Source organism: Eimeria mitis, genomic scaffold (assembly GCF_000499745.2).
Source record: "Eimeria mitis Houghton genomic scaffold, Emh_scaff914, whole genome shotgun sequence".
Taxonomy (NCBI): Eukaryota; Apicomplexa; class Conoidasida; order Eucoccidiorida; family Eimeriidae; genus Eimeria; species Eimeria mitis.
The window spans coordinates 817-11,397 of NW_013576727.1; the positions used below are offsets into that span (position 1 = coordinate 817).

A 10,581-nucleotide genomic window follows, 5' to 3' on the forward strand; every position below is an offset into this window, starting at 1 on the left:
AAATAGAGCCATGCATACGCCACGGCTTGTGCCAGTCCCATCTGGGCTTCACCGAGTGACGCTCTACCGTACTAAACAAGACCATCTTCATCTTGCAGCTAGTGCCGACGCACTTCCTGTACATCCAGCCATGACAAGCTTTCGTACCGGCATGGAGCCGTCTCCTGCTCTAACATGAACAGTGCCGACGCACATGCCTCGTTCGCTAAAGTACCTCTGCGCGGACGCACATCCTTTCCCTTAGGCACAAGTTCGCCCACAGTTTACCGACCACTGCAACTTTAGTGAGCGCCGTTTGGATCCTCCTTGGCACAACCCCTTCAGTCGCGCAGTCGCGCTGGAGCTACTGTAGGAGGTAGCGCCAGCTCTGCGTGGATCTACACCTGTGTGTACGCATGAACCAGCTCTGCTTACACCGACGATCGAACCCGTTAGTGCCGAAGCCGCAACGTTACAGAAAAACTATTTAAGCCACATCAAACACGCCTTTCCCGTATTGGCTTTACATTTGCGCAAGACCCGTGGGCTCATTAGCTCGCCTCATAAACACGGAAGTCTGTCGGCCAGGTATCGTCAACTTCACTCTTCTACCCATTGTAGCACCCTCATGTTCAGTCAGCAGCAAGCATCCACGGTCGACACTTGACAAAAAGTAATCCCTGCCTCCGAACAGTTCACCAAGAGGGCGAGTGTGAGAGTGGCAAACCCGCAGCACCAGAAAGCCCGTTAGTGCCCATAGCAGTCAAACACGCACAAGGCAGATGGCAAGCCTAGGAATTCGATGCATGCTTATGCAGTTCATTTTCAGCGTCTTGATATTAGAGCTGATCAGATATTTAGCGTTAGGTACCATGCATCGTTCTTAGCTACTCAGCGTTAACATTTCGCCTGCTCATGCAACACAAAGTGGCCGTTCGGTATCCGAACCTCCGCCTATTTAGTGCTTCTGGCTGCCTCTCAATTCATCCTTAGGCGCGCGAGCCAGACGATGCTTCTTGCTCCCGTGAGGACCGACCACGGATTTTGAAAAGAACGAGTTTGGAGAGCCCATGTTGCGCCTCATAATTTTCAATGCAGTCCAAACAAGCGCCGCCCTGTGCATGCCACGGGATGGCGGTAGCCCTTTTGAAGCCTATCAGAGAGCTATCCAAAATCTCACGTCCAAACCATAAGCACAAGACATATATAGATGCAAAAGTTGGGGGATTATAACCATATGCTCAGGCGCCGACAGGTCAAATACCTACCACCATGCAACGCCAACACTTTGACAAGCTGGGCCTGCATTCAATGTCCGCACGAATCGCTTTGGGTCGCCATAAAATAGTGGAAAGAGACCTTTCCATTTACAAACTGTCGGTGAACGCACGCTCTGTATCGATATGCCTTCGCCTTATGCACACCTGCAGTAAGCACTGACTGGAAATTAACTGGAATAGTACTCAGCGCTGCATCTATCCAAAGTCAGTCCACTTGTGACGGCCTTCAATGCGTATTGGGAAGAAAAGCTGGTATGATTCGTCTCGATCACAATTCGAATCCGTGAGTTGTGGCGGACACCGGTACACGACACCCTCTTCCAGCTATCGAAAGAAACATACAATAATGCCCGAATACTGTAGCAACAGGACAGCCATTTGAGTGCAACCGCGTCAAAGAAGTCACCAACTATCCGCAGCTTTCGTATCAAGCCGCTCTCAAAGGCACGTGCTCATAAGAGTGACAAGCGTAAAAAGGCAGGCAGCAAATAATTATGCCTAGATGCAGCGTATACATGGGTTGCGATCAGAAATACAGGAGCGGCGTGCATGTAAATTGTTCTCTGCTGGCACTTTTCTGTGAAGCCCTAATACATGTTGCTAGCCACAGCCCTTACTGAGGTATATGCGAATCGAATGGGGAACGCTTCCCATACAGGACTGGCAAGCCACATAGCCCCATGCCAATCATGCTCCTGCACGCAATGCTGGAGAACATTCAACTCGAAAATCTGGAACGTACTTCGCCTCGGGAGTTCCAGTAGTAAACCATGAGAATAAGGGCCAGTATGGCTCCTACAGAGAGGAAGAGCTTGACCGCCGCAGGTTTCCTTCGAACTCGAAGCTGGAAGGTACTCCAGGGCTTCAATGAAGGTTCCTGTGTAGGAGCAGCATCCTGTTTCGTATCTGCAGTTTGCACTCCCATGGGCGGGAGATCCGGCACTGGTGCCCCTGGTATGGGAGAATCCCAGTATACTGGTTTCACGGCGGAGACTTCTTCTCCCGTAACTTCCACTGGATTGGAAGGCTGGACGCTAACAGCAGCCATCACATCTTCAGAAATGAAGGCAAGCAAGGGAAAAAGTAAGCTCGGTAGCGACTTCATCGTTTCTGATGCAGATTTGCAACTTAGAGTGCCCTTCCAGAGCGGCTGGACACTCGATGGCGCCCCACCAACCTAATGGTTGTGCCTTAGCCTTTTCCTTCAATATATTTCTGAAAGAAAAGGTAAAATCATTCTGGTCCGCTTTTTCAGAGTTTGAATGGCCAAGATGGGACGAACCCTGGTCGTGATCCGTACGATTCCGGTCCAGCCCCGAATCAGACACAATCATTTCCCTCTCCTTTTGAATAACACAACGATTCAACTGCGGCACTGCGCAAATCGTGCAATTTGGATGTCCTTGAAATTTCGTGCTCTTAATTAAAGCGCTGGGAACTGGTGAGGTTGGAGATCTCAACCGCTGTCTTCGTCCCGCTAACTGTAGCTACCCCTTGCTGCCTTCTGAAGGCATCTAGCGTTAAGATTGTCATTGACACCACACCTAAGCGTGTTATTTAAACTACGGGCATGTCAGTCTGTAGAGAATATAATTCCAGGTGTAGCATAAGCACGTTCCCACCCTTGCAAAACAATGAATGTGCTGCGCACTTCGAGCTCGAGGCGAGAGTACCGACAGAGCTGCACCGAATTTGACGGCCATATTGAGACATATTGAAGTGCAATAGAGTCAAAATTCTTGGTATTTTAGTTATTAAAGGCATCCGGCCCATCTAGAGTCCCCAGCCGGCTTGGGTGCGACTCACCAAGGGTTTATGTAGTACTACCAGGACTAGATTGAGATAGTATGATGGTATGATGCGAGAAAGAGAAGCTTCTGAACACCCGTTCAAGTACAGAGGGGTAGATGCCATATCTGAATGGCTCCAATTTTTGCCGGACCTGGTTCTATCACCACTTAAGTCCCTCATTGAACGGTCACAGCAATCTCCTTTTTATCTGCCGCTACAGTTTCCCACGTGCATTCACGAGACCAAGGGGCACATAGGTGTACCTGAGTCTGCAAGAACGGGTACGGACCGCAGTCCTCTTATAGCGCCTGACACTACAATGTCAGTTCCGGCTAGGCCGGTCACATAATAGGTAATCAACGGTTACCATAAGCATCCTAGGAGCAAGGGTCAAGTAATCGTTTCATACGAGTGTAGTAGGATGAGCAGCGCATATACGAGTAAAGTAGCTGGACCATGAAATGGTGTAGGCCTAGCCGGAGAGCGGCGCAAGCATTCCCTCCAGTGCTGGCGGGACGAGCCCGGGCTACTGCCATAAGGGAACCCCCAGGACAGTCTCGGAGATATATTCTCCCCCTGAATGACCAACATAGCCCGAACCAAAACCCAGCACATCATTTACTCCTTTAAGGTTACGGGGCATTATCATTGAGATCCCTTCGTATTCTATTGGACCTGTCGATCTGGTGCTCCACTCTATGCTAGAATGCGCCGCTGGTGCGCATCGATTCCATTCACCTTGATTCTACAGCGGTAGGTGCTCCTACTCTTGTCACGGGGGAAGACTCTTACTGTTATATCAATACAATAGGGTGCAACTTCGATCCTCAGAAACTTCAGGGTTCGGCGGCTCCCCTGCTGAACCTTTGACCCCCGTCGTTGCCATGTGTAGTGGAATTGATGAAGCGCATCAGAGAAGTCAAATGACAAGTACACTGCTAGATCATGCAAAAGGCAAAGTCCGATCTGAGGCATCGAAAGGCTTTCTTTTCAGCATATGCTTCTCGAGGGACTTGCAACCGTAGGACACTCGCTCCTTCCCGTCTTTTCTCTTTCCCAGCATCGGATTGTCTCTAAACGCGTGAGTTGCCCGCTAAACCTTACCCTTCTTACCATTTTGTCGGTCTGCCGCTCGATTTCCCCTTGGATACCTTGGACCAAAGCTTGAGGCTTGTCAGGGAATGAGGTCGATGCGGCGCGTTGACCCTCCACCAGGTGGCCGGGCCGGCGGCAGGCCCTTGTTGTTCAGTACATCTGGGAATTCTTCCTTCAATTATGCTCAGTTCTGTTGTTCCTCATGTGTTAACTAGGTCAAGCCACCTGCAACAGCGATCCTCATAAGATCATCACGACGTATTGCATGCATTTCCCCGTCGATACCTGCAGTGCTTCTGCGCTGCGCAGGAGTCTCCGCCCTCCTTTTCGCTTGAAAGAGTGCTTCCACAATTCTTACCGTAGAGGATGCAGCTGTCCTTTGTTGCGATGAGAGGTGACCTCTTATATTGCTTCCTTGCAGATAGACTGAAGAACATCGTCCGGGAGCCGCAGACGCGCCCCCCACTGGGTTAACCACAGCATTGCGGATGATGATCTCGTTGTGAACTGGTCCGAATTGGAATTCGCGTATAATGGTACTATGACCCACGTCTTAATTACGCTAGCATTTTACGCCCACATCGACTCTAGTATCCTTTGTTCCGGCAGCGAAATGCAACGACAAAGACTGCGTTAACAAGTAAAACAATAGGCTGCACCTCCTTGCCGTACGTTCAGATATCCAATCCACTTGGTAACCAGAGTCGAACAGCGCTGGCAACAACTGATCACTATTAGTAACTTGAATAAACACAGAGTTGAGTCGAGACCGACCTCCACGTGGAGCTTTCGCCCCATCAATTTGGGCGATTCGCTGACCCGTCTGTTTGTTTTCCCGACGGCGCTGCTGTAAGTCTTCCAACTCTAGTTCTTTAGGCATTTTCATCCGTCGGAAACAAGGAACTACGTGATTGTGCCTATTGCGGAGGAAACTTGTGCGCCGCTCGGAACGCCCCTCTGGCTTCCAGGGCGCCGCACTTGCTGGTTCCTGTTGGATATAGCTTTTTATCATTTCCTGTGCTCTTGTGGCATTCGCAGCCACAATATTCTTAAGCTGTCCATCTGAATCACTTCGAAACCTGTTTCTTGAATATCACCTTTAACGGTGGAAGTGCTGTGTTTTCTCTCTGATACGCAAGCACTCCACCATCTGGGGGAGTTCAGCCGCTTCACGCCTGCGAAAGATTTTATGGAGAACATATTCATGACAGTTTCCCCTGGGTTTCTGCAAACCGCTTTCACGGGTAAACAGTGCTATAAACCAGGCCGTCCAGCTGTAAGCGTGGCTTTCGCTGCCCGCTCCTGCCCCTCTTAACTACGCGGTGCTACGAAGTGTAATCAGAAGCTTCGAAATTCGCTGCGGACAGGTGTTAGCTACGAAGGAGTCAATATACTTCGGATGAGAATTTTTCGAAAGCAGCTGGCCTCCTTTCTAGTCTCCAGGCGCCCTTTGCACAGCGGCACGGAGGCCTGTGCTGGTGTAGAAAGCAGGCAGCGTGCGTAGACTTGCAAGACATTTTGTTACAACTCTTGCTGTACGGCCAGAAAATATGCAAGCATACTTAGGCCTTCTTTGTTGCGTGCACTAACACTAGGGTGCAATTGTTACACGCTTACTTGGCCCTTCGTAGCCAGCCTGCGCCTAACTAGGGATTCACGTATACACCTCAGAGACAGCATGAAACATCTAGCGATCACGAATGACACAATATACAGAATATGTCTGCATATTGCAGACTGAAACATACTGTTACGTTCAACCTGGAAAGCATCCCAAACGTTTGTGGATAAAACCAGGGAATGTACGGCTGGAGTGCTGCGATGTTCTTTGTCGTTTCCCCCCTGTTGCCTTGAGCTGCTAAAGATTCGGCAGTTGTTAAAGGCTGCTTCGTCCGTCCTCTCGTTCCTGGTAGCGCAGCAAAGGGGAGATGTGGTTTTACTGTAAGGGTGGGAGCGCCTTGAACAGGAGACCAAAGACGCCTATACTCAGGAGACCTTGCATCTGGAAACGGCAGGCAGTGTTGTCACCGAGTCAGGGTTCCACTGTTTTAGTAGATAATTACAGACAACAGACGTAGGCTGACATGAACTTTTCAAAACTCGAGCAACGGCGGTTTATATCGAGTTACTACGCTGGGTGATTCCACAGGGCTGTTCAAGACGCTCGAGTGATTGGAATTACAATAGATAATTCTCAGTTGAATTGGTGCGCTTCTAATACAGAGAACATTATCGAAAGTCAATGCACCATAGATAAAGAAAGAAAGAAGCAAACTCAAGAAGAATATGCTCGATCAATGCAGCGCAGAAACCCAAAGCCTGTTTCTCTTGGTAGGCAGAATAGGCTAGCCGGCAGGTCTCTGAAACGTGTTTGTAATGGAAAGACGTTGGAAAAGCTGTTGGTTTGTTATCTATGAGAATTTGCAATTCTGCAAAAGGCTTATTTAAGGTGATTCGAGAGAAATGCGAATTCATTTGGAGGTGATGATGGAAAGGTGCTTCGTGTGTCCGGGAGGGGAAACACTTCAAAATCAGGACTAGGAGAGGAGACAGAAGATAAAAATGAACTGCTTACGGCGCTTAAAGGCACGTGAGTGGCAATAACTGTCTTCTGCTCTGTCTCGATTGAGCATGTCTCGTGGAAGGATGCATTGCACATGAAGCAGTCGCAACCTGACTAGTAGGCGAATTTCGCGCTGTTTGTTTACCCCCCAAAACTGAACATATTTGCCCGTTGGGGAACGCAGTGTATATTTCGCTACGGGTAGAGTAAATGGGGGAAGACAACACTCCTCCCCAATGAGTAGCTTTGCAAAACGTATCTTCCACTCGTGGCCAGCTTACCGCAGTTCACCTAGATCCTTTCGGCTTGCTGCTTCTCGAGACAGAGAAGAGCAACTATATATAGTAGAGGGTTTCATAACTCCATACCTTAGAATAGTTAGAACACTGGGAGCATTTGCTGCGTTTGCCTGTACGAATGCTGCTTCCTTGGTGAAGGCGACTTCAGCAGCATATATTCCTCCCTTTATTCCGAGCTGAACACCGGGGCTTAAATATCTAGAGTGGCTTTCTAATGTATGAGCAGCTAGCAGACGCGTATGCAGCTAGCCCGCTAGCCAGGCTTAGGGTTTTGAACTTCAGGGTTCCGTCACTTTGGGTTAAGACAAACAATCAGCGAAATTGAGTCCTGCCCGCCACCTCGAAATGCTCATCTAGCAACCAGTCAGCGTGGCTTCAAGAGGATACAGTAGCTAGGTGTATATACAGTTCTATACAGTGCATTCTCCGCGATGTACCTGTAGGCGCCAGTGCGCTCAACCACACGAAGAAGCAAATGCGTATCATAGCGTGGACCTCTAAGATGGACTGGTCCTTCTCTACAGCTACGAAAAACCCTGTAGGAGTGCACCCCAGTCGGTGCTAAAGAGGTTCGTGGTAGCGGCTGCAGATATGCCTAGAGCCTGCTATTCAACTTCGGGTGTACGATGCTTCCTGTATTCAGGAAACAGTGGGAAGGTCTGGATGGTCGAAGAAGCCTTCGTCCCCTGAACCGTCGTCTGCACGTTGCTGCTGCTGCTGTTGCTGCTGCTTCTTGAAGGGGGCTACTTCGGTGCCGCTGCAGTGCAAACACACAAAAAAAGCAGAAAGTATAAACCCCCGGCGCTAAGGGCTCTTACAGCAAAAGGATAAGATGCCACTTCTAATGCTGCTGAACCCACTCGATAGATAGCTTTTCCTGATCCAGAAGTTTCTCTGCTCTCGGAGCGTACAGGGAGATTACACGGAAACTGAGATGTTGTGAGGCTACTCGACACCTGCGCAGGATCCAACACACATCAGCACCCACCAGGTGTATGTTCACCTCACTTTTCCATCCCCCCTGTGCAGCCTCTGTCGCTGCAGTATCTCGGCGAAACCTTCGGGAAAGCCGTTGCTCCCGGTCGTCAACGCTAAACCCTAAGAGCTATGCAGCAGTGGAGCGCTAGGACTAAAACCCTAAATCCCTAAAACCCTAAACCCTGCGTCTAAACCTACTTCGGGCAGCCGTCGGGGAGCTGGTTGTTAAGTGTTGGAATTGGCTTGTGGCCACAACCCCCGCACTGGACGAAACGCTTCGTCGCCTTGCGTGGCTGCTGCTGATGGTTGCGAGCGACGCATGCAGCATTCAGCCGGTCAGTGTACCTCTCGCACTGAGGCACACAGCCACAAACCCTAGATCATAAACCATAAACCCTAAACCCTAAACCACACCCCAATGCAAGTACAAGGCCCGAGGGACAAACACACAAGAAGAAAGCTACCTGAAGGCAGAAGAAAGCTGTAACTGTTGTCTCCTTGATGGACTGCTTGAATTCATGTTTAATGTCAGAGGCCTCCAGTGAGCGAAGGCGCTCCAGATGGCGCTGGCCGTCTTCCTGAGAAGACCCCGCAATCCTTAAACCCTAAACCCTAAACCCTAAACCCTAAAAGATCTTTCCACGCAAACCTCTGTACGATGGTTCTATCACATACACCACCCTCAAAGTTGCATTCATTCACTGTCCCGAAAAGCGCCCGAAACACCCACTGCAGCAGCAACATAAGCTGCAAGATAAGTCGCCAAAACCCTAAACCCTAAACCCCAAACCCTCAACGTCCGCAGCAGCAGCAGCAGCACCCGCACTCGATATGAGTTACCTCATCGACAATATCGGCTACGGAGGACTTGAGTTGAAGCATTTTCTCCAGGATTTCTCTTTTTTCTGCTTCGGTTGCTGCAGCCTTCGCAGCAGCAGCAGCAGGGGACATCTGTGAAGCTGCACGTTGCATCTTTGCTGCTCTTTCGTTTTGCTGCTGTTCCTTGGCGAGCCGTTTCTGCTGCCTCTCTGCTGAGAGCTGCAGGGCCTCGCCAGCCTTCTGTGTTTGTTTCAGGGCGCTTAGGGTTGAAGCAACAAGCTTTGGCTTCTTCATCTCCCGTAGCGCCCGCCGCACATCTGCTGCTGAGTCCAGAAGAGGTGTCTGCGGTTGCTGCCGCTGTTCGGCAGCAGCTCCAGCTGCTGCAGCTGCTGCCACCGCGGCCGCTGCTGCTGCTGGTGTCTCTGGCTTGTCAGGTGTAAGGCTGCTGCCGCGCACCTTTGGCACTGCTGCTGCTGCTGCTGCTGCTGCTGCAGTGGTTGCGGGCTGCCCCGGCACTGCGACACCCCGTGGTTGTTGTTGCTGCTGCTTCTGTTTCTGGACACTCCGCGTTGTAACTGTAGCGATATGGTGGAGATAGCGGTAGTTCTTGAAGGCCAGCAGTGCTAATTCCTGCATACACAGCAGCAGCAGCAGCAGCAGCAGCAGAGGCAGCAGCAGCAGCAGCAATACCGCAACACTGTTGGGAGTTCTTACCCAAGAAACGCGTGATCACCCTGCACAGCACAGCAGCAGCAGCAGCAGTAGCAGCAGCAGCAGCAGGGGAGGGGACTCACTGCATTGGGGTGTAGGAACAGCTGTGTGTGGAGGTCCTTGGCCTGCTGCGCCAGATGCGGGGTGGAGTCAAAACGCATGCGCTTGGTGAGAGACAGCTGGATCGCCAGAGCCATGTCCTTGTTGTTACCCTGCAGATACACCCTGGGCAGCAGTTGTTTACCTAAGTCAGCGCCGAGAAAAGCAGCAGCAGCAGCAGCAGCAGCAGCAGCAGCAGCNGCAGCAGTTGTTTACCTAAGTCAGCGCCGAGAAAAGCAGCAGCAGCAGCAGCAGCAGCAGCAGCAGCAGCAGCACGAACAACATCAGCATCTCCAGCCCGCAGCACAAGCATATACACAAGCATCAGCAATGGCGGCAGCAACACTCAGGTGTACGGACAGCTGGAAGCTCCAAAAGCTCTCGCAGCTTTCGTACGAAGGCCTCCGCCGCCTGCTTGTCCCTATCCGCTGCGCTGCCGGCGCTGCTGCTGCTGCTGCCGCTGCTGCTGCTGCTGCCAGTGGCAGGGGGGCCGTTGCTGATTGAAGATTGGCTGCAGCTCCTGTTGATGCTGCTCGTGCTGCTGTTGTTGTTGTTGCTGCCGTTGCTGCTGTTGCCGTTGCTACTGCTTTTGTTGTTGCTGCTGCTGCTGTTGCTGCTGCTCCGTGCGCTGCTGCCTGCGGGGGTCTCTGCGGTGGCCTTGTTGCTGCTTGCTGAGTTTTCGTTTCCACTCACAGGCGGTGAACATCTGCTGGAGGTTTGCTGCAGCAGTATGCTTCGCTGCAGCAACTCTGCAGCAGCAGCAGCAGCAGCAGCAGCAGAAGCAGCAGCAACAGTTGGTGGGCCGAGTAAAGCAACAATAAACAATGCGGCGGTGACAACGGCTATCGGGAGTAAGAGGAGGCACTGCTGCACGTACTGCTCATCGCTTGCTGCTTCGCCTGCATCTGCTGCACTGGCACATTCTCCTTTTGCTGCTGCTGCTGACGACTGGTGTTTGTCTGTGCCT

General features: G+C 51.2%; 2 protein-coding genes across 2 annotated transcripts in view; one reads left to right on the forward strand and one right to left on the reverse strand.

Annotated features, from left to right (window-relative positions):
* Nucleotides 1-2,182: 2,182 nt before the first annotated feature.
* Nucleotides 2,183-2,440, forward strand: EMH_0025260 (uncharacterized protein; the record flags this gene model as incomplete). Its single annotated transcript, XM_013502422.1, has 1 exon — nucleotides 2,183-2,440. One exon carries the CDS (start codon nucleotides 2,183-2,185, stop codon nucleotides 2,438-2,440), a length of 258 nt encoding a protein of 85 aa, XP_013357876.1.
* A 5,206-nt stretch (nucleotides 2,441-7,646) lies between these two features.
* EMH_0025270 (uncharacterized protein) overlaps nucleotides 7,647-10,581 on the reverse strand; it is a gene marked incomplete at both ends in the record, with an annotated part of 5,391 nt that continues 2,456 nt past the window's right edge. Inside the window, 6 exon segments of the mRNA XM_013502423.1 lie at nucleotides 7,647-7,764; nucleotides 8,184-8,338; nucleotides 8,450-8,590; nucleotides 8,826-9,434; nucleotides 9,599-9,727; nucleotides 10,011-10,573. Coding sequence (XP_013357877.1) covers nucleotides 7,647-7,764; nucleotides 8,184-8,338; nucleotides 8,450-8,590; nucleotides 8,826-9,434; nucleotides 9,599-9,727; nucleotides 10,011-10,573 — 1,715 coding nt within the window.